This window comes from Athene cunicularia (assembly GCF_003259725.1).
Source record: "Athene cunicularia isolate RWA chromosome 2 unlocalized genomic scaffold, athCun1 chr2_part1, whole genome shotgun sequence".
NCBI classification, from domain to species: Eukaryota; Metazoa; Chordata; class Aves; order Strigiformes; family Strigidae; genus Athene; species Athene cunicularia.
Window position 1 is genome coordinate 102461346 of NW_020799095.1, and position 22753 is coordinate 102484098.

A 22753-nucleotide genomic window follows, 5' to 3' on the forward strand; every position below is an offset into this window, starting at 1 on the left:
ACCAAAAATAGATATTCCAGTCAACTACCAGAGCATAAACTAAAATGTGAGTCAAGTCTCTTTGATATCTGAGCCTTGCTTTAAAGCAGCAAATGGCTACTGCAGCTGGTGTTCCAAGTATTTTCGGCAATCCCAAACTGAAGGTACTGCCTCCAAGTCAGCAAAAAGCACTCAAGCGAATGTCAACTCAAGTCATCAGACCAACTGAAGGAATTAAAATTTCTGTTGTTTAATTTTTGCTCTACAATGATTAATTTTTGTTGGTTTAATCCTTCATTCCTTGCTCAGGCAAGATCATACCTGATAGGTTTCTGTGGTGCTTTCCAATGCTTTTTGACCTGTTATTCAACTAGTGCTGTGATACTGCACCATGACCTTTCTGGTACACTATGATCCTTATTGGAGCCATAGGCTCCACATAGAATAATCTTTTCTTTGGGCAACCCTTCATTCAGCAGACTCTGATACCAATAACAGCAAAGGCAAACTTGTGTGCACCTCCTCTCTGACATGGGAAAGACCCTCTGGTGTCTCTGCTGCTTTGTTTGCTCCCAGATCGAATTGGTGCACACTGCACTAGCTCTGCTTCAGCAGCATTGATGTTAATAGTCAAAACTGGATCATCTTACCACTGTCTTCAGTAGCCTAAATATGGGTAGGTTTGCAGAAAATCAAAGCACACCGACCCCGGGGCGCAGACGGGGCAGCCCCGCTGCACGGGGCTTGGCTTGTGTTGGTCAGCCCCGGTCCGGGGAGGGGGGTCCTTGTGTGCGCCCCCCCCCGCCTCCCTCGTCTGTGCTCTCCCCAGGACGTTTTCTCTCGCCAACTTTTATCTCCCCCCTCCCCGACATCCCGAGAGGAAGACTTTTATTTCTCCCTATTTTATTTGTTTATTTTTTGCCAGCGTTTTGCGATGTTCTTGGTGTTGCTTCTAAACATCTGGCAGTGATTAGGTGCCAGTAAAGGCTTAACTGGCTTGTGAAATGTATTTGGCATATTTCTTCTCAACATCCACCGACTGGAAAATATTTGGTCTTTGCTTTGCATCTGTTAAAACTGAAACTTTGTTTCTTCTCCTTTTTCTCTTTTTCCCCCTCCCTCTCTTTTTGTTTTAAATGGGTGAAACATGCCACTTCTACCGGTTGACCCCGTCCTACAAAGTTGTGACTGAGAGGTATTAGATAATAATACACTTATAAAATCAAATAAAGCAGCAGATTGCCAAATTGCTACACTGTAACCTAGGAAAGACGTATTAGGGGTGTTGCAAGAAAGCCTTCTGTTTATGAAAATCGATGGCCTTACAGCAAGAAGCAGAGGCTTTACATGCTGGGGAATAGTTACAATGAAAAAAATCAAAGGACATTATGGAAAGTTTAGGAAGTAGTTGGGAGTTTGTCAGAGTTGAATCTAGTTTTTCTTCAGAGACAAAAATAAACTTGAAGGGTGAAAGGAAAGAAAATACGTGTAAGAAAATTGCTTTTGGGCACCAACGTGCCTATGCTTGGATTGCAGAGTTTGATTCCAGATGCCAGGAGGCCAGTAAACATCATGATAGTTACACTTAGTTTCCAGAGTCTGGGACACCAAATGATGTGACTATTTATTCACTTGCCAGAGTAGCTGCCCGAAGGGAGGAGAAGTTTTTGGGGGGGAGGGGGGGTGTGGGTGTAATTTTGCAAGCCCACACACGCTATTTAAGTTACTTCTGGCACCGTGACATGGTGTCTACAGGGTCGTGCAACATATTAAAAATAATGTATTTATAATGTTCTTTATTTATAGAGTACTTGTGCCAAAAGTTTTGTCATCAGCTTGTCATTATCAGCATAAGGGTAATGGCAGGAACAAACCAAAACAATGGGGATCCAGTAATATAAACCCATGTCTGTTATCACTGAAAACCTTACGCTTTATTGTTGTTGGGGCAGAGGCTGTGCCGATTTTGGGGGGAGGGAGGATGCAAATGGCCAAGGATGGGAATAACATGTAACGTGCCTTGCATCTCCTTCCATTCTCCCTTCATCACTCTTTGCAAACCAGAGAAGTGGCATTTGGAGGGAAGATGTTACTCCTGCTGGGAGCACATGTTGGTGCCCCACACTCCAACTTCACTCCGGTTGCTAGTCCTTACCATTCCATTTCCCTAAGAGCAATCACAGCCATCTTATTTCTTTCCCCTGCTGAGTTACGGAAATCAGTAATAAAACATGCAAAGGACCCTTAAATTGAGAGACTTCAAAGAAATCATCACATCAAGTGCCATTGCCAGTGTTATGGAAGTCAGAGAGCCAAACTAAGTTTTGGCTCTGTGTTTTCTTTTTCTGGATACAGTCTTGGTTTTTTGTATGTTGTCTTTAAACTTGATGGTGGTGATAATTGTAGGACTGTAGAACTTGGTATAGTTACACATTTTTCTCAATAACAACAAAATGATCTGTTGATTGCAGCTGTCTCTCTATCTACCCTCTCTGGAGAACGGAGGAATATCTAAATAATTACATCACTAAATATCTGTAAGGAATAAATTATATTTTCCATTGCTGGTATTTGTAATGTGTTATGTTTTAAATCAGTAAAACAAATTGAAGTTTATGTTTAATATGCTGGCAGTTTTATTTCCAGCAAACTATACTGAGCTCACAAACTCTGTGATAGGTTTTATTAATAATTCATGTGATTTATAAAGGGACTTGACTGCTTTAGAGTAAGATGTATCTTTATCAAATGATACTTCTAAGTTATAGTTATTTATTGGGGTATGAAGGAATATTTGTTGCCTGGGAAACAAATGAAAACAGCTTCCTCATAGTCAAACACCGCCACATGTTCAAAAACATTGGTCCTAATTTAAGACAGGGACAAGCTTTGTTAAAACTGAGAACTTTTTGCTATATATCTGTGATATATTTTGTAATTATTACTTTAAACTGTATCTGTCATCACTACTGTCATGGCAGTGCTGGTGATAAGTATTTTTGTCTGAAACGTGGGTATTGTTTAGATAGCGACTTAATACTAATGCCCAAAAGCGGGCAAGGGCAAAGTCAAGGTTGTCATTTTGGGATTCCAAGATGACAGAGAAGCTTTTAACTATGATACCCAAGACAGCTCAGCTGCTTCTTTCCAGTCCTCCTCCTCCTCCTCCTCCTCCTCCTCCTCCTCCCTTCTTTCTACCCTCGCAGACACCTTGCTGTGTACCGCTTGTATAGTGATAGTGCTGGAGGACAGAATGTCTGGTGTCTTGTGCTTGAGAACTGGAATGTGGCCAAATACCCTGTCCTGTGCAGTTCCTCTCACTTAATAGAAAAAGGTGCACAAGAGTGGAATGGTGGGGCAGGTTCGTCCTTCGTTACACTCCACTGAAATCAGTGAAGCCGGTACTGCGTGAGGAATGGTCTAGTCCGAATACCCATCTTTCTTAGCGTTGACCAGTTTGTCTCAAAGCCAGCTTTAGTTTTCAGTGCTGAGTACAGGATTTTCAGTGCATAGAGTACATTGAGCTTTCACAGAATATGCTGTTCAGTTGACCTCAAGTTTGCCTTATAGAGTGTACACTTTAACAAACAATTAATGATGTATCAGCCCACACTGCTAAAATCCTCCCTTCTGGAGGGAGGTTTTAACCTGGAGCCTAGATGTAATCTGCAGGTGAAGCCTCCATTTGCAAATGCTGAGTGTGCATGCAAAGTCAGTTGCTCTTTCTTGGCTGACTTGAAAAGTCTTAAATACTCTATTTATATGTTGTTTACCTTCTTGCCAGATTTTGTCTTTCTATCTATTTTGAAGCCCCCATTATTTTTAAAGAATAAAGCATATTCTCATTTTCTAAGACTGGTGAAAAGGGTATCTCTCTCTAATCTTCATGTGCACAAAATCAAATGAACAGTCATCTGCAAATAGGTCTTTCCTGGATAGAAACTTCAAACTGCAAATTAAAAAAAAAATCCAGTCCAGAGCATTATTCAGAAGCCAGAAAGCATCTGAAAACCAAGGATTAGAAGTGGAGTGATCCAGTAACCTTTACTTAGTCCAGTTATAACAGAGCTTATATGAATATAGTGACATAAACATGAAACATATGCAGGAGCTCTGAGTGGTGTGTGTTGGACATGTCACAGGACCCTACCGCAGAAGTTCAAAGACATGAGCAGTTATAATAAATGTGTGATACAATGCAGACCAAATCCTGAGCAATGCTACCATACAGTCAGTGTGTATCCTGAATTGGTTGGTAGCACAGAGGATTTCAAACACATGGATGAGAAAGATGGTCATGCAAGCATGTGTCAAAGGATATTCTTATTAGCAATGCAGAGAAAAACAGAGTGTTAGAAGCTGTGAAAGTACAAGAGAAATCTGTTATTGCACAGATAGAAATATTACTGTACAACTGCAATGGATCTTGAGTAGAATTAGCATATAAGCTATTTATGACAGAAGTATTTTCAGTAAGAAGTTGAGTAAGAAGTTGTAATTGTTCATCTTCTCTTTCAATATTCTACTTTCCCCAGCCACATCAGGCTAAGAATAGCGCCAGCAAGCCTATCCCTGTGAAGAAGGGAATTGTTTAAAATCTCTTGTGGCTCTTTCTTCTGCTACTTTGGATAACATAAGTTTATTCTAGACTGATTTCGCTACAGCTGAGAGCTGAACAGAGCCCTTTTTTGTCACGACCGCTGAATAGTTTGCTTAGATCCACACTCAAAGACCATTGTGCCCAGAGGTTCAAATAAACACCTTTGCCTGCTAGGATAAGGAGGGAAAGGTAATCTTGCAGAGAGATGGAGCTGATCAGGCCTTGCAGAGGAAAAACCAGAATAAAATAGAGAGCTGGAAGAAATGTCAAGGATGAAAGCGGTTCAGTGCTGCAAAGGATGCGTGCCCAGTTATCTTCAGCTTCACAAAACGTTCCTTATCCTGAGGTTCTGTGCATCAGAACAGAGATTTCCCCCTTCCAGCCCTCCCCCTTGGAAAGCAAAATAAAGACGCTTTTTACCAGGCACTGAAAGTGAACCTGATCCTCCTAATAATGTGAGCATGGTTTGTACGAGTGAGGGATCAACCTGAAATGAATTATCTTTGGAGTTTGACTGCTTCCACCTAAAACTGCAGTCCCTTTTGGTGCATAAATTTGAGGTGAAGACTGAGATGTCACTGGGGAACAAAGTGGATGAGTTATGGGCGGTAACAGAGACCTGTGTTGTTGGGAATGTGTATGCCATTTTAATGCTGTTGTTAATTGCCTCCTCTAACATACAGACAGGGAGGCACAATTTTTCAGCACACTAATGAGAACAGATCTGTTTGCTCTTAAATCATTATGCTGAAATACGATATGATTTAAACTTTTAACTTCTAAGGTTGACCCTCCACACCACGCAGATGGTCCTGACCCCAGTACCGTAGCAGTGCTCTGTAGCACTTAGGGACTAACAAGTTTTGTTCAAGAAACACCCCGATTTATTGTCTTCATTTCGTGCCTAAAAAGCAAAACTAGAACCATCACTCTTATACTTTTGAATTTCTTAATCTGTCTTTCTCTGCATTCTTAACATGAGCTCTCACATTTTTCAGGCATAGCAGTGTGGGGGTAGATGAAGACTGGAATATTAAAATGCACCCATTTGTCATGATTCTTTGTTTTGTTTTGTTTTACACATGTGTTAGGTGATGAGAGACACAATCCTAGTCTTAGATTATAAGTGTCAAGAGAGGATCTGTGATCAGGGACCTCACCTCTTGCAATACTGAAGGGGGATAAATTTCCAGACCAGCAGTCTGAAGGACAGAGGTGGGGAAAAACCTCAGACTCATTGCCAGAATCCAGGCTCAAACAACATCCCAAATGATGCTTCGGGATGTGGGGAGGTAGGCTGACTTCCAAGACTGCCTCAGCTGAACCTCTGCCAGGGCTCCCCTGAAGACCACATACTCTACAAAGTGCAGGATCCCTGTAATCCTTGTCCAAAGGAGCTTACTGCATGACAGGTTGGACAGAGGACCAGGTGGGCATGATACACAGACTGCCAACATCAGGGACGTTGTGAGCATGTGTCAGCTTGGGACCTCATCAGTAGGAAAGGGTTTTAAGCATGGGGTAGGTTTTTATGAGGGAGGGCTTACCAAAATAGAAGCAAAGAGAGAAAGACTTGAATATGAAAAGGGGCTATAAGGAGAAGTTAGCGGAGAAGGGCAGAAAAAGAGGACAAATGAAACAAAGCATCTCTGAAGAGAGAGAGGGAAAGGAGCAGCCTGTTAGCACAAGCAGGAGACTGTCCAGAATAAAAGCTATGAAACCCAGTAGAAACCAATTAGACTGATGAAGTCATCAACATCTGAAGGCCGCAGCTGCTTGCTGTGCTTCTGCTGGCTCAGTTTCACCTCTAGGTCAGCACTTTGAATGTAGAACCGGTTAATAGTGACCAGAAATGCATATAAATCTGGTGGCTGCTCAAAAAGCTTTTGAAATGTGATATGAGAAATATATTGGTGTTCACTGTTCGCATCTGTCTGAACAGTTGTTAATATTACAGAAACCTCACAAGTGGACAAGTTGTGCCATTCCCTGAGAGGGCTGAGATGAGAGCAGGCAGAAGGAGCTTTTTCAACCCTGCAGGTGGTCCCTCTGGATGGATCCTGGATGCACTTGTTACATGGTTTGGAGCAGAGTTCTACATCCATGCTGGTTTATGGGTTAAAGAGAGGAACAGCATAATTTTCAACTAATCGGCACAGCATCTTTCCAAATGGCACCAAAAAAAATCTGTTCTTGATAATATTAAAATGAATTTTACAGAGTTGCACTGGGATATAACGATATAGTTCCCATTAAGTCAGTGGGAAAGGCAGGGCCCTGACTATTAAAGCTCTTTGAGTGAGAGATTTATTTTAAAGGAAACTCTTACATTGAATGTTGTTGTTAGTACCAATTAATCTTATAGGCCTGAGTTCCCAGTGTGGTACTTAGGGGTAAGTTCTAATGTACTGTAAATTGAGTTTTCAGGGGAATTATAAAGGAACTCCTAAAATCTGAATTGAAACACATCATGACAATTTTCAGCCCGGATGCCTCATTCTCTCCTGAAACAGATTTCCCCAGATTTTGACATGCAGTACAGAATACTGGTGTCTTCTCTTATCTCAAGACTTCAAACAAAGTCTTTAAACAAAGACTTTAAACCCGTGTTTACTGCACACGTTCTAGAAATATTGGATACCACGTGTCTGCAGCCACCATATGACCCAGAATCTCTAAATGGTTCCAAGGTCTAGTTTGCTTCATTAGTTAATTACGTTTGAATGGCTGAGAAGGGTGTACTGTTAAAAGGTGACAGCTGGACGTGTACTTTAGCAGCTTTCTGTAACACCTTCTGTATGCCAGCAGTGACACCCACAAAAGGCAGGGGGCAAAATGGAAAGAATTTCCCTGAAATCACCTTACACCAAAGGCTCCTCAGATCTGATGCTGTTCCAGCGAAGGGACTGAGCAGTGCAGTGGTTATAGGCCCTATATAGTCCTGGGGCAAGTCTGGCATCCTATTTGGCTCCAGTCCAGCTTTTTCTTACTTGACCTCAGAATGACTTATAAGTGGTCCATGATTAATTTATTTAAGATTTAAGAACAAGAGCTAGAAATTACACAGTTCTACTCTACAGATTTTTTTCTTTGCCTCTAGCAAATTAATCAAATGAGAGTCTAATTTGTTTTAGATTAAATGAATTCCCTCTGTTCGCTGTGTTAATCCCCAGCTGAACTGCCTTTTTATAATTTCCACTCCCTTGAAGCATTGTACTGTAACGTATTTAACTCTACAACTGTATTTATTAGAGGTGTTGCAGTAATAATTTATAACTGGAGGGCAAACAGAATTTGGCATTTGTACTTGGTGGGGTGTGGATATTGCCAAAATATCTCACAGCCTTATTTTTGGACCAGAGCTCTTATTTTGTACTGACTCCCTAAAATATTTGATGTACTGCTGCTCAGCTACAGCAAGCCAGCAAGCCACTCATTTTTAGCAGTTTGCGGTAAGCTCTGCATGACAACCTGTTGTAGCCTCCAAGGCAACTCTTGTAAACCTGATGAAACCGGAGATCTCTGGTGGTCCTTCCCCTACATGGTTAAATACAGCTGGTTGCTCACATGTGTTTCTATTCTTCCCAAAGTTCACCTTTTTAATGGACCTTCCTTCTGCCACAGCTCAGTAGAAGCCAGCGGAATAAGAAATAACGTTTTAAACAGCTTTTCATGTTTCTTCAACTTTCTTATTCTGGATTCCCTACCTTTTGGCTCACACAGAGAGCTTGGTTCTTTCCAGTACTAAAGAGTTAATTCTTCCATCTGGGACATAACAATGATTTTACTTTATTGTCTGTTTCAAGGAGGAGTCTGCCCTTCATATTTCTCACCCAGAAAAATAAGGCTTGCCTGTATATAAATGTATTTGTATGTAATGAAAATACTGCATTCATTCCAGTCCTCTTTGTAACTGAGAAGGGTTGGATTTAAATTGAAGAAAAATATTTCTAACTTACAACTTTCACAATGTCAAACAAAACCTTCTTATATCAGTGGCAGCCCCACTCAACTGGATGGGCACCACTGATGTAAAAGCACAAAATTTCCTTTTGTAATATCAGCCACTGGTGATCAAAACTCATTAATTTCTTCCACTCCAATTTCTGATACTGCCTTTAAAAGTGTAAGGCATAAATACATGCTGGAAGTTTTCTTACTATTTGCTTTTCTACATGGTGTGTATTTTCTTAACCTCTGTAATTCATCACAGATCACATTTTCATTGTTTTCTCTAGAAAAGCTGTTCCCTTTTCAGTGAAAACTTGGGTTTTCTTGTATTTTGCTGATTTAAAGATGTCATGAAGCTTTGAGATTTTTGTAAAACTTGTGACAAAACTTTAATATTTTCAGCACTGGAACAGGGAGTTGAGGGCTCACCTCCAGGGAGTGCAATACTGCCCGGAAGGCATGGGAGGAGCAGGCTGGGACACATGGCTTTGCCTTGGGACTTAAATTTATAGGCTTGTTTGTCAACTTCATTTTTAATATTTAAAACAGAGATTTCTTTTGAAGTAGGACTTTTAACCCATCCTAGACTCTTTTTCCAAAGGACTTAATGATGTTCGTTTCTGAACATTTAGTCTAACCTTGTTTTATTAATTTCTTCTTCCCATCTTTATTTTCCTTAAACATGTTACATTGCAGTTAATATTGTAAAATATTATATTTGCACATGATTTGAGCAAAGTGCCTAATAGCAGTTGTGACTGAAAGACCATTAAGCTTAGTCTGTTAAATAATTCTAATAAACTTCCCCTAAAATACATTGCTACCTCTTGCTAGATCAACTCACAGGAATTAAAAAAGGTTCTATCTGATGTTTTAGATTTTAGTGAGCAGGGAGCCAGGTCACCTGTTGACAAAAATGTCCTTGCCTGTCTCCATTTCAAATGCCACAAGCACTCTTCAAAATTAGGAGAATAATGAATACTTATAAAGTATTCAAAGATTAAAGAAAAAAATAGTCTCTAGCAAGCACAGCATGCAGTGTTGAAAATATTAAAAGGTATATATATTTTTAAAGTATTTAAGTATGTATATAATATACATTATGTATATAAAACATATGTATATATGCTGCAAATATTAAAAAGTTAAAAGAAACAGAAATATGATTATAAATGCATGGCCAGAGGGCAGTGCTGTTGGGATAAGCATGAAAAACCAAGCAAGTAGAAAAGAGGCTAGCAGCCCGGGAGGAGGGTCTTGGAGATGTGGCATAGGATGAAGCCACAAGATTTAAACATGGCCTGGCTGCATATGTCAGATATGCATCGGATAAGCCAGGTTACACTCCTGAGAAACAAAGGAGGCAATTGTGTTGCGGCCCTGATAGCAGGAGAGGGCAGGAAGCTAAGGGCTCTGAAGCTGATATCTTTTTTTGTTCAGCATTTTATCTTTTGTGCAAGAGGGGAAGATTTTTCCTGAGTAGTTCACTGCTGGAATGAAAAGCTTGGTTGTTGACTGTTCATGGTTTATTAGTATTTGTCACGTTTTGTCGGGTGACCTTGTCTTCAGATAACATTTGGTACAATCGTGAGGGTTTGTTGGATTTGTTTTTTTAAAGGTTTCTTTCTGCCTTCAAAACCAGGATGTGTTTGTTTTGCCTAAGGAGTGTCCACTGATTCTTCCATTGCTTAAAAGCACCTTTGAACTAGGAGGTCTAGCTTAAGATGTGGACAGGAGTGCCTCTGGCAGTGAAAAAAATTTGTGTTATTGGTGAAAAATATGAGTTTTGAGCTGTCTTGTGAAAAGTGCTACCTGAGTAAAGGGTGACATTCTGCAGAATAACACATTTCATGGACTTCTTTGCTGCTTCAGGCAACACCTTCCTCAGACTTCAGTGCAGGGCACCTTGCAGGTCAGAAGGAGATGCTGAGCAGATTTGTTGGTGGACATACACTCAAATAATTTATACTTTTCTGATCCTGGATGAGGACCATATATTTACTTCACCTTTGAATTCATCCTCCTAAGGGTCTGTTGTGGCCCGAATTGGCTGTGGCACCAGTTAGCCCAGTCTCATGATGCAGAGCAGCCTGTTCATGTGCAGTAAGTCTGTGGACAACAAAGGCCTAACCAGGCACAGACTTCTCATTCCATCACATCTGTTTATCTGCTTTAGGCTTGCTTTTCTACTGCTACTCATTAAATGTTGCCTTCTGGTGAAGCCCTTGACTGGCCTTTGAGCTTCTGTTTCCTTCTCCCCATGTGTCAGGGAATGATCTGGGTGGAGAGGTTGCAAGTGTGTGAGCTTCTTCAGCATCCTGTGCTGGAAGGGTAACACAAGGTGGTGAGCAGCCACTGAAGCTCCCCCGGGGTGTTGAGTCTGCCTCCCTGCTGCTGTGATGCTAAAAGCTCAAGGAGTACCCAGGTTTCAGAGAGAAGGGAAGCTGTATCCTAGGTCCTGTTTAAAGAGAGCCCTGTGGAGGCTTCCCCCCATGTGAAATGATGCCTGTAGGAGATGGGTCTCCTCTCCCCCCCCCACCCCGAGAAAGAGGGAAGCGGGAGATGAGCAGCCTGGGCTGTGCCTCCCATTCTGGTGCAAAGGCTGGTGCTACTGATAAGGCAGGGCTCTCGCCTTTCCTGACTCAGCAGAAAGAGAGGTTGTGTTGGTAGAAGGAGACTGAACACACGAACACAAACATATCCTTTTTTTTTTTTTTTTAAGAAGTCATGGGTGTATTCCTTCTGCTGATGCCAGCCTTTTCCTTCCTTTGCTACTAGAAGGAAGTGGAGAAAAATTAAGCTTCTGACAAAATAAAATTGTGATTATTAGCATTTTACTACTTTCTAGCTGGTGAAGATGAGAGCAAAAGGGCTTAAATGGTTTGCATTTTTCTCATCTCTTTGAGTTTGTCCTGTTTCCCATTTTTTATGAGATCTCTCTTCAGGCCAAGCCAGTGCCTGTGGGAGGTGGTGGATGGACAGACAGCCATCCCCTCTGACTCCTCTCTCCTTACTCAGCATAGCTACACGTAGGACTTTATGCTGATGACACGGCTGGTACACATATAACCTGGATGGTGCAGGCAGCAGGCTGGGGCGAGTGCCATGGTCTGGGTGAGCCTGCCTGAGTGGCACACTGGTGACAATTGTGGCCATCATCGTGATGAGGGACATGTCTGCTCTGGTCTATACTTAGGTGGCCAAGCAGACCTCAGGATAGCTGCCAGGTGATAAACCATTTATAGTCTAGATTTCTGTTGGAGATACTGGTTGAGGGAAAGGCTGTGAACTGCCTTTTCCACCTGGGGACAGAGGTGGGATATGAGAAATGGAGCGGAAGATCAGTAACACGTCTTACAAATCAATTAAACTTGCAAGAAAATTAATTTATGAACATGCACCTGTAAAAACTTTGTCTCATCTTTTTCCAGTGGTAATAGTAATAATCTGTTGCTGTCTTTCTTTCTCCAGACGATTTTGCAGAGGAGGAGGAGGTGCAGTCCTTCGGCTACAAGAGGTTTGGTAAGTGGCAACAGGTCTTTCAGATCGCTATTGTGTAGTGCTTAGGGTGAGTCAAACACTTGCTATGAAAACCCCTTGCTGGCAGCATCAACACATACAGGTACAGTCTCATTATCCACTTCAGTCTAATACCTGCCCAAAGAAAGGTGTGATTTTTAGACTTAGTTCATTTCCCTGGAAAACATAACACTTCAGAAATAACCCTGATCAGAAACAAGAAGTGGTTGGTTTCGTTATTTGGTCATTAACTTTATGAAGACGAAGCCCAAACCTGAACAGAAATGAAAGTGCTGGCTGTAGCAAAGGGTCCACACCTCTTAACATGTCCTCTGTCCAGCTGAGCTTTCCTTCAGCCCACAGACTGATGTGCAGCAGGGTTTGTAGGTGTTCCTGAGAGTGGTGGCATGGGACTGCCTGTAGACACAGAAGTTGTGCGAGCTGAGGCAGGACATACGCTGTGCACTCCTCTCAAAAAAGAAGTAGAAGTATATGGTATGAATACATTCTGATGTCAAAAATTATTAAAATTAGGTTGGGCAATTTCTTTCTTTTTTCCACTTTTTTTTTTTTTTAATGTTTGTTGATTGAATATGGCTTGTGTGAGGAAGGCAATGCCGCGCATCTTTGTGCAGGGGTCAGCAGCCTTTGGGCTTTTTTCAAGGCTCTTGCACTCTCTCCCTTGGGGAGTGTTTCAGTCTCTACAGCTGACAGCTTCTCCCAGGGCAGGCTGACTCCTGTCCCTACAGCCATGGGGAGGTGACATGGTGGTCTCTGAGCTTCCACAGCACCAACTCTATGTTGGAGCAGCAAAAGGGACTCATCATCCAAGCTGCTGGCGGCTTTTTCAACTGTAAGCCATCAGGATAAAAGTTCGCCTTATTTGTTCTCTCTTGAGAAAGTGACTGCAACAAGAGTCACTTTCAACATCCCCACTTGGCAAACGGATAGGAACGACAGGCTGAAAATAAAAAACAAGTCAACAATTCCCTCCACCCCAAAAGGAACAGGGGGAGGCAGCATAAGGAGATGTGGCATTCGGGAGGTGGGGATCACATTCACATGACCTCTTCTACCCCCTGAACTACTCCACTGCTCCCTGCTGTTGAGCTTTATTTTGGATAGGTCAGCCAACCACAGAGCCAGCATCTGTGGCTTGGAAAGTCCTGCCATAAAGCCCCCTTTTTTTTTTTTTTTTTTTTTTTTTTCTAGATTAGGCCCTGGAATAGCAAAAAAGAAAAAAAAGATCTTGACAAATGGGAAGAAATGTTAACTGTTCCTTTCTGTCACCTCCAGCTGAGTAAAAAATATTTGGATTCATTAACACCTATAAAAATATCTTCCCTCCGTGTTGCCCACTACCTAGCTATCCCTGGTCAGCATGCTCTTGCAGTGAACTGTGAAAGGTTTTATCGAGGAGCAGGTACCCCACTATCCTTACTATCCTAATAGTCAGTGCACTGTTGTGGCATGGTGGGATTTTTGTGCGTTAATTTGCTTTGATTTCTTTCTCTCTCCTGGGTAATTGAGTTATTTATTCTCTTCGAAATGCAGGGTTTATGTGAGCATTTCCAGAAATGCTCATGCTGTTGCACTTGGTGGGGTGACAGGGAGGGAGGAGAGGGACAGCAGTCTGGCAGTGGCAGAAGGAGGAGATGTCACCACAAAAGGAAGAGACAAAGTAGTTCCACCCGTAGGAAACAACTGTAATCCCCTTCTCCTTCATGAAGACGTCACTGTGGTCAGGGAGGTGTCCCAGATGTCTGCAGTACAAAGCCTCAACTAAAGGGGCAATAGGGTCCTGAAGCCATAGCATTGGCACTGGTTAGAGTTGTGTAATTTAGTGTTCTGATCCAAGAAGCCTTCTTTGTCCATACTATTTCTGAGCCCAAACTTCCTCCCATACCCCCTTCTGCATCTTTCCCAGAATCATGGGGCAGCACAAGGAGGAGCTTGGCTGACCTGGTTTCCATACATCCCTGCACCAGGATGCATGCTGTTTGCCTGCAAGTGCTTATGCTTTTGTGGCCCCTAAAAGGGTTATTTCCCCTCCCTCAGAAAACCCGACTCAGTGCATTCCCGTTTCTACAGTCCCTGATGCATTTCCAGGCAGCCTCTGAGCAACCTCTGGAGGGAGTGGGAGCCATGTGCTTTCAGCAATGCTGGCTACTTTACCTGGAACCAGGCTCCTCCATTCAGGAAGGGGACATGCGTATCTTCTAAAAACTCAAAATTCACTGGCCAGCTGGGTCGGCATTTCCAGTGAAGCACCAGAGGCTGCTCTTGGAGCCGAAATGCAGCCAAGAAGTTCAGCCCCTTGCCTGACCAGTAGGAAATGTTATGCCTGCTGTCCCAACTGGTGTTCCCTCTTGGCCCTGTGTCCTCACTGGTAAGAGAAGGCAATGTGGGGGAAGCCCAAGGCAAGAATCAGGTTTTATACAAACCCCTGATAAAAGGTCATTCTGAAAGGAGTCCTGTCCTGTCTGCTGGCTGGTGCTGTAGAAACCCCAGTGCTCTTCACGTACAGCCTGCTGGAGTGGGCAGTGATAAAAGCAGCAGTAGGTTTTTTGTTTCAGGAGCCATGGTGTAAGAGCAGTTGTGTTAATATATTGTGACTGGAGTAGCTCCTGTATGCCCTGTTGATGTGGGACGTGGTAGGAGGACCATGACTCAAGTGCCTTTGACTCCATCATTTAGAAGTGTGAGGCCTTGTTTGGAGCAAAACATGCTCTGAGGGGGAGATGGCTAAAGCACAACTAGTTTGTAGAAAACATGGCTTGTGGTGAGTCACTTCTGGCAGCTGGGAACATGTGTTGGTCAGCACTTGGCAGGCAAAGCCTTGACCAAACTGCTTTCCTAGAGTTCAGCTGAAGAGTTTATTATTAGCTCGCTTGTTGCTGGAGCCTGTAGTTTGGTTCAAGGAAGGAAGAGATCTGCAGAGGGAGGGAGGAGAGAAAGGCATTCTCCAGAAATTCTCGTTTTGGAGAAGAAGTTTTAGAAAGAGGGCTGAATACACACTGTTCTGCACTGCTTCCTCTTTTTCTGAATCTTTCTGTCCCTCATCCTCCTCAGATAAGTTAATTTCAGAGAATTTATCATGCTACTTGCTTTTGTAGTCAGCAGAACATTAACTGTTCATCTTAAGCCAAATATACTAAGCATAACACGCTAACATTAAGTAACAATGAACAGAGATCCAGACAACTCCAAGATGCTCAAGATTCTAGAAAAATACACACTAGCATTTTTTCTTTTTTAAGCTTGGGACAAATTTGCTGCGGGGGTCAGGGAGGTTGAGGAAAGCACTCTTTCCAGCTGACTGATGATGTTTTCTTCTTCTCAATGGATGCTACAGGGTGCAGGGGTGCTGCCAGAAGTGCAGTGCTCAGCTGCAATGCCTCCAGATTGCTGCAGTGAGAAAGCACGTGAGGAAGAGCGTTTCTTATCACCATTACTTCACCATCAGTCACTGCTCAGGCTGCTTTGAAGTTACCTGCTCTAGATAACAAGCTATGCCTCTCCACTGGTTTTCCACTACCAGATTGCCAGCAGTGTTAACTCTTGTCAATCAGTGTCATTGGTTTGCACCACCCCATGCACACCCCGCTTTGGGAAAGAAACAACGAGGAAAGGGCAAAGCTTGCTTTTCACTCTTTCACACCTTTGGGATGTTAAATCTCAGACCTGAATTTTCAGAATAGTTTCTAGATCGTAGGTAGAAGGATGAGATCTCTGCAGTGGGGTTTTGACTCATTCCTATGATATTTGGCCTCCAGAAATAGCCACAGGCAAGGGAAGTGAAGGGAACTAATGGACTCTGAGGCAGTAGATCTGGTCTTCCTAACTTGTGGCATTCACAGGCAATAGATATAGAGATCATTGTGAATTTTGTTTCTTTATGTTAATGTTTTAGAACTTAAAACCTGCACTTTACTGAATATTTAACGAAGAAATTTCAATGTGAAGTTATTCATTGCATAGTTTGAAGCTACAGTACAATATGGAACAGCTGAAAGCAAAAGGGATGGTCTTTGAACTGTTACAAAGCACATTTGTAATGTTTTAGAAAATGGGCCTTGAAGAAATGAGCTGAAAGTCCTGATGATGAAGAGAAACCTTCCAAGGAAAAAAAGATAGGACTAGTACACTATAGATTAGTAGAAGACTAAACAGCTTGTGTAGGATAATTACCCTTTGCCCTTGGCAAAAACAGCCAGAATTGGAGGCTGTAAGCCTGTTCTCCATAGTAGGACCCATCTTGGTCACCCCCACACTCCAGACTGTGAGTCTGCATCCTCCCTGCCTTCACCTTCCCACTCCCCTGCCACAGGGCTGGGCCATGGGTAGGGGACAGACATCTCCTTGTGTCCCCAGGGGTCGCCTGTGCACACCAAGGCACCAGTCCTCCAGTCTTCCCCACACCCTGTAGGTCAACAGCTGACAGGAAAGGAGGGATAAAAATTACTTGGGGTCCCCCTCAAGTAAGGTCGGTACTTTTTTTAGGTATCTTCCATAGGGTATGCAAGAGAACTGGGTCAGGATGTCCCTTCTGTGCAGTTATGACAATCTAGCCCCTGAGCATCATTCCAGGTATAAGAATTAAATCTAGAAGTTTCTGGACCAGAAATGGATATATCATCCTGCCATGCAGTAATGAAATTTGCTATACTCAAAAGAGGTGAGGGGAAAATAACCCCTGGTTTAAAAACATATTTGGAAAATATTCTTTTTTTCTCCAGTGAATGCCTTGGAAGCAGCGGAACTAGATCCGTTTAATAACTGTTTTCTCGCTATATATTGTTTCTCCACCTTTGCTAGGATACAACTGGGGAGTTTTGGGAGTGTAACAATTGATAAAAGCCTTATGGATGGTTTACAACAAAAAAATGAAAACTGAGATAGAAAACTTTTTCAGAAAAAGGTTTTAAAAAATACAGTTTTGTTCTGACTGTAAATAACAGGTCAAACATGATCATGGTAAGCAAAACTCACGGCTTGGAATTTTGTGATAGTTCAGGAATAGCATTTATTCATTAACACTGCACAGACAGAACAATTTTAGTCCTTATCTCTGGATAAATCCAGGCCATTGTTCACATCTATAATAACATGCACAAAAAAAATGTCTGGCATCAGTCTAGTGGTGTGCTATATCCACATAAACCTTAAGCCCCTAACAAAAAAAAAATAAAAAATTCTAAGCTTTAGGAATTTGTCAACTTTTCTTTATGGTTTGTAAACGACCAGTGAGGGATTTCAGGTGCCACAAGCCACATCCCTCCCTGGACATTCTTTCACATGTATGCCTGCAGTGTGTAATCATACGGCTTAATAAAAAGTCACAGGGTCACCGATACTCACAAAGCCAGAGGAAAGTCAGGCACGTTGGTTCCAGTTCACTGATCTGGCCGTATTTATCAGATGAGGATTTTTCCTGTGTGCATCCTGGGGTAATTAAATCCCCACTGAACGGCGGTGCCTGTGTGGCTGTCCATTTTAGGCTGAGAAATTTCATTTTGGAGCGGCCCTTTTACTTGCCATGGCCAGTAAGGTGGAAGGAGGCCAAGCCTGCCCTCTCCTGGGGTGAGCCCTGAGCAGTGGAGAGAGCCCAGCGCCCTGGGGGGTCCTGGGTCTGTGCTGGGGCTTCAGCCTCATGCATCAGGGGCTGCATGTGGAGGGACTGCCTATGTAAGGGTTTCTTTGCCTTTTATTTCTTTTCCAGTACATACTCAGAGTAATGAGGCAGTTGGCATGGAATTGAAGTCTCGATAAATAAATAAACACCGACGTGTGTGCACCATTGCCATTGCAGAGGAACGTCAAGGTGCTCGCAAGCTGTCAAAGTGCCAGCGTGTCCCTCCTCTGCCAGTAGCTTCTGCCTCTTGAGATGTAAAAGGCAGGGCTGATAAATGTATTATTGCTGATAGATCCAAACCACAAATTTAAAACCACCGATCTTCCTAAAGGTGGAAAATAGTTGGTACACCCTGATAAATCCATCCATGTCAGGCAGTAATAGCAAGATCCAAAAAGTTATCAGATCTGTGTGTGTGCTGTGCTGACTTACTCAGGAGCTGTAAGAGTCGTGCAGGTCTGTGGGTTTGGTGCTGCCCCTCTCCAACCTGTCCTGCTGTGCCTGACTAAAGGCACTTCTCCTTCTAATCCAAACCCATAAAGAGGCCTCTTAGCAGTGCTGTGGGGACTAAAGTCATTCCAGCTGTGTGCTGTTATGTAGGCAATCTATTTTCTCTTAGTTACGGGTTTTTTCTATCTAGTACAATTAAAATTCTTGACATGTTTCTTCATATATTGCATTTGCATGCTCGGAGCAATACCTGTTTGATCAATCTCTGTTTTTTACAGAAGTGCGTTGAAAGGCAGTGTGGTCACTGTTATGTGTGAATTTTGCTCTCTATTTTTCATTAGAGCTATAAAATAGGTGTGTGGGCTGAACAGCACACTGTATTTACGAATGGAATGAAAAACATTGGCTACACTGTAAGCAACACCTGGGGATTTTGTATTTATTTCACTGTAAACTAGCTGGACAAATAATGATATTTGGTAACATCAGCTTACTGCCAAAACACCTAGGCTGTATTATGGGCTGTTCAGCTTTCATTACCCATGAAATTAATGTCTTGGAAGGAAACTAAACATTGTGCTTTCAGCACTGTTCCCATGCAAAGGAGTAACACAGGAAAACTGTGGGAGAAATTAACATTTCGGGTAAAAAAACCATCACAAGAAGGAAGAAAAAAATAGTTGGAAATACCTGTTAATGGACTCCCTCAGCATGGCTGTGGGATTGTAGCACACACCAGCATTACTCCTGAACTCCTCTTAAGTTTTATTAAAAATACAAGTCTGCATCTGTAGACTGATGTTACTATACTCTACTCTTTACTGTGTGCTGTTAACTGTAAGCTTGCAAGTGCTCAGATGTGTCTGATCTTTGGCTTTTCTGTGCCTACTTCAGTCATTCGCCATCAGAAAGCCACTGTGCTGTGCTTACTGACAGCAACACAGACACACTGGTGTCTCAGGAGAAAGGGAGTGCTATTTTCCCTTGAGGATATTTAACAACATGCGCAAATAAACCCCATACCTGTCAGGTGCTGCTTACATTGTTACCCTAGATTCCTTTTATTTCTTGGGAATTTCCTCAAAATGTCCTGGAGCTCTAACACCCATGTTAAGTGACATGGCAGAGGTGACAGTGCTGTGCTTGATTCTACAGGGCACTGAGCCCTTTGCAAATGCTGCTCAGCATCCCATCAAGCCCACAAACGTGCCATCTGCATGAAGCAGTGCTGCCATTACTTTTTCAGCAATTTCTGAACAAGTATGCTAACAGCAAAGAGCTGTGTGTTTTAATTAGAGGCTATCAAGACAAGTAGTTGTACAAGTTCGCTTGACAGACATGTTGATAGATACATGCACTACCTCACACAATAAGCCCCTTGCTGTCAGATCAGGAAGCCTCTCTGCCTTGGGCTTGCTCAAAAGCCCCAGTAGTCATTCCTGCTTGCTACAGTTAAAGGAGCAGCTCTGTCTCCTGCTGTTCACTTCAGCAGCATCCCAAGGAAGGGGAAGGATCGGGTGGTTACTACGGCGTTTTGTCTACTGAACTCTCAGACACATTAGAACAAAAGTGGCACAGTGTTTTGAAATAAGATATCATTTAATATTACATCAAGCTTCCCTGCCTCTGTAGGGCTCGCTCCTGGTTTCCCACAATCCCAGAGGAGCCACTGCGAGGTGTGAATCCTCACCAGCTTGGCTCAGACCCCAGCCCAGAGCTGGACCTAGACCTGGTCCCAGACCCAGCGGTCCCATCTGTCCCCCACCATCACACTCAGCAGCCCTGAGCTCGGCCAGTGTCCTGGGACAGGTGATACCACAGATGCAGCGTCAACAACATCACATGTTGTACTTGGCAAATTTCTCAATGATTTTCAGAGAAGCAATTTTACATCTAAAGGTTGACTTCCATATGAACTCTGAATATAGGGCTTAGTGTGGGAGTCATTTCACCTACTTTTAGAGAGCCTAGACTTCTACCTCTTTAAAGACACCCATCCTTAGCAATGAGAGGTTAATGCTAAGTGAAGGGACTTCCATGCTGAGAAAGACCGTCACATTCCGGGTCATTTTGAGTTACTGCATAGAGATCTGCAACTCCAGATTTCTGTATTATGTCCTATATAAATTCTGGGGAAAGCATATAAATGTTTAAAGAAGCCTGTGAGAGAGAACAGTAATGGGGATAGCACAAATGAGGAATCTATAAATATTTAAGGCTGGTTTTGCCTGTTGCAGACACTAACAAGAAACAGTATGTTGCTTTGCTAAGTCAAAACCAGTTCAAGCTCCACTGTGCTGCAGTACAACAGATTAGCCAAAGGAAAGCTGGAATAAAACTTTATCCAGTCTCAGTTAACCTTCTGCATATGGGTAAACCTAAGCGAATCATCCAAGAGCCAAGAAATTTCTGTTTGTCCTGTTTCAGCCAGGGTTAAGTGAGTGGGCTGAGATTCCGGAAAGTGGAAAGGGGTCGGGAGGGAGATGTGAGCGGGAAGGAGTCTTGCTCAGTGCCCAGAGCCGGCACAGACAAGTGTTGCGCAATGGGTGCATGGAGAGATTTGTATCCTGCAGATACTCTTCAGCTCAGTCAGGAATGCATCTGGAAGATTCACACAGTGAGAGAGAGATATCAATGCCTTAAATAAATAAAACGTGAATATGGCTTTTTGTGGTTCATTTTGTGACTCTTAATGGAGGCAGCTGGAGGTTTTGTAGGAGATGGAGTGGAAGACACAGGGATCCACTTCTCTTCAACCCAGCTAAGGCTTGTAAGGAGACTGTGTTAAAAGTCTTGTGCAGACATTCAGGCCTAGTGTGACAGGACTTCGCAGTATCTTTTCTGACAACCATTTCATAATGCTATGAAGATGCAAGGCAGATCAGTTTTCTTTTAAGGAAGTCTGGGCACTAGGGTCTGCTTAACAGGGTTCTACTGCATATCTTTAAAAGCCTGAAAGTTTAAAAGTTTGGAAAATGCTTATTGATTTGCCTTATGTAACAGGTGTCTGTGTGCTTGTTAACAAGGTCTTGGCTAGGAAGAAATGGAAAATTCTACTGAGTTTTATATTTTGAATTAGCCTGGGAATGGGCATGGATGCTTTTACTTACCAGGCTTGTTAAGGTCAACATACCCTACATTCAGTAATGTTCAATGGCAGAAAAAATACTTGCCTTTTATGTTTTGCTAAGATGTTAAAGTATGATTTCAGACCATCTGTGTATGTAGTGGCAACTGGTAACTGAAAGATTCCTTACATACATTTCTGCTCTATCATATAGTGGAGGACAATCTGGTTACAAAAAATAATAATACATAGAGCCAAGGGATATTTTTCTTCCTTCCTCCCTTCTCCCTAGAAGTTAATTGCTTCAGGTGAAAATACTGCATCTAATGTGCTACACAACTGATGATTTAATTTTAAATCTGACCTGTAAGACTCAAGATTGGAGTGGGAGAGGTCTTTTCCTTAATTAATAATTCGAACAGTCTGAAGCCAGAATAATCCGAACACCCACTGTCAAGGTTTCAACATAACATCTGTGCACAGCTAAATTCACTTGTCCCCAGAAGTTATTGCATGTCACTGCTTGTGTGCGCAGATGTTTATAATTAAACCTATGTGCTCCGTTTCATATGAATTCATCCAAACTGGATTTGGGTCAGTATGTTGGACTACCTAACAGCACGACTTCAAATATACAAACACCAGACTCATGAACTAAATTGCATGTAGGTTCCATCTGGAAATTTGTGCTCCAAATGCATTCCTGTGCATATTGTTCCCCAGGTCTGGAAAGCAAAAATCTGAGAGGTGATTCTTGTCCTCACCCTGTTCCAAGTCCCCAGCCACAAGTCCTCTTGCTACCTCAAGCAGGACAGCTAATCATTGCTCCATAACTTGTCTCCTTAAGAAAATAGGTTTCTTCTTGATTATTGATACTACATGTTTAACCTCATTTACCTCGTTTATAAAAATTACTGTATGCATATTTCCATGTTATGCAAAATTTCTTTACTAAGTGCCTTGCAGAAAGCAGCAAAGGCAAAGATTGGAGAACACGCAGCCTGACTCAGTTTTAAGGGGAAGCAAACAAACCAACATCCAGTTCTTCTGCACATTACAGAGGAGCTGAAAAAGCTTTTTGAAATACTCAAAACTTCAAAACTGGTGTCTTTTTAACTAGTTGGTCAAGGTTGGCTAAAATTAGGAGAAAACTTTGAGGTGTCAAAGTAATGAGTTTGGTGTGTGCAAGGGTCTGTATCATCTGAAATACCACAGAAGGGAGAAGGAATAGTAGTCATGTCTTTGTTATCTCTGTCTTGGGATCATTCTTGTCATCAAACAGGACTGAAGTAAAGATCATTTTTCAGACACCCGTAATTCAACCCCTCTTTGCTCCATCCCTGCTGGTCTTGGATCAGACATGTCCTTTCTGCAGGGCCCAAAGAAGTATGTGAAGCCACATTTGTGGAAGATGCCTCTGCTTTGTGTGCTGTTAACAGTTCAAGTTTTAGTTCATCAAGGTGAAGAAAACAACATGCTTTGTGGAGATGCTGGTCTGTGGTGCCGTAAAGGAACCCCATGTTCTGCTTTTTCTTTTCAAGAGGTAGCAGGA

At 42.5% G+C, this 22753-nt stretch overlaps 1 protein-coding gene across 1 annotated transcript in view; it reads left to right on the forward strand.

The window, feature by feature from the left end:
* Positions 1-11604: 11604 nt before the first annotated feature.
* The window catches only part of COLEC12 (collectin subfamily member 12), an 89253-nt gene continuing 78104 nt past the window's right edge, over positions 11605-22753 (forward strand). Inside the window, exons 1-2 of the mRNA XM_026841442.1 lie at positions 11605-11644; positions 12002-12052. Of these exons, the coding sequence (XP_026697243.1) occupies positions 11605-11644; positions 12002-12052 (91 nt within the window). The remainder of the gene's footprint in view (positions 11645-12001; positions 12053-22753) is intronic.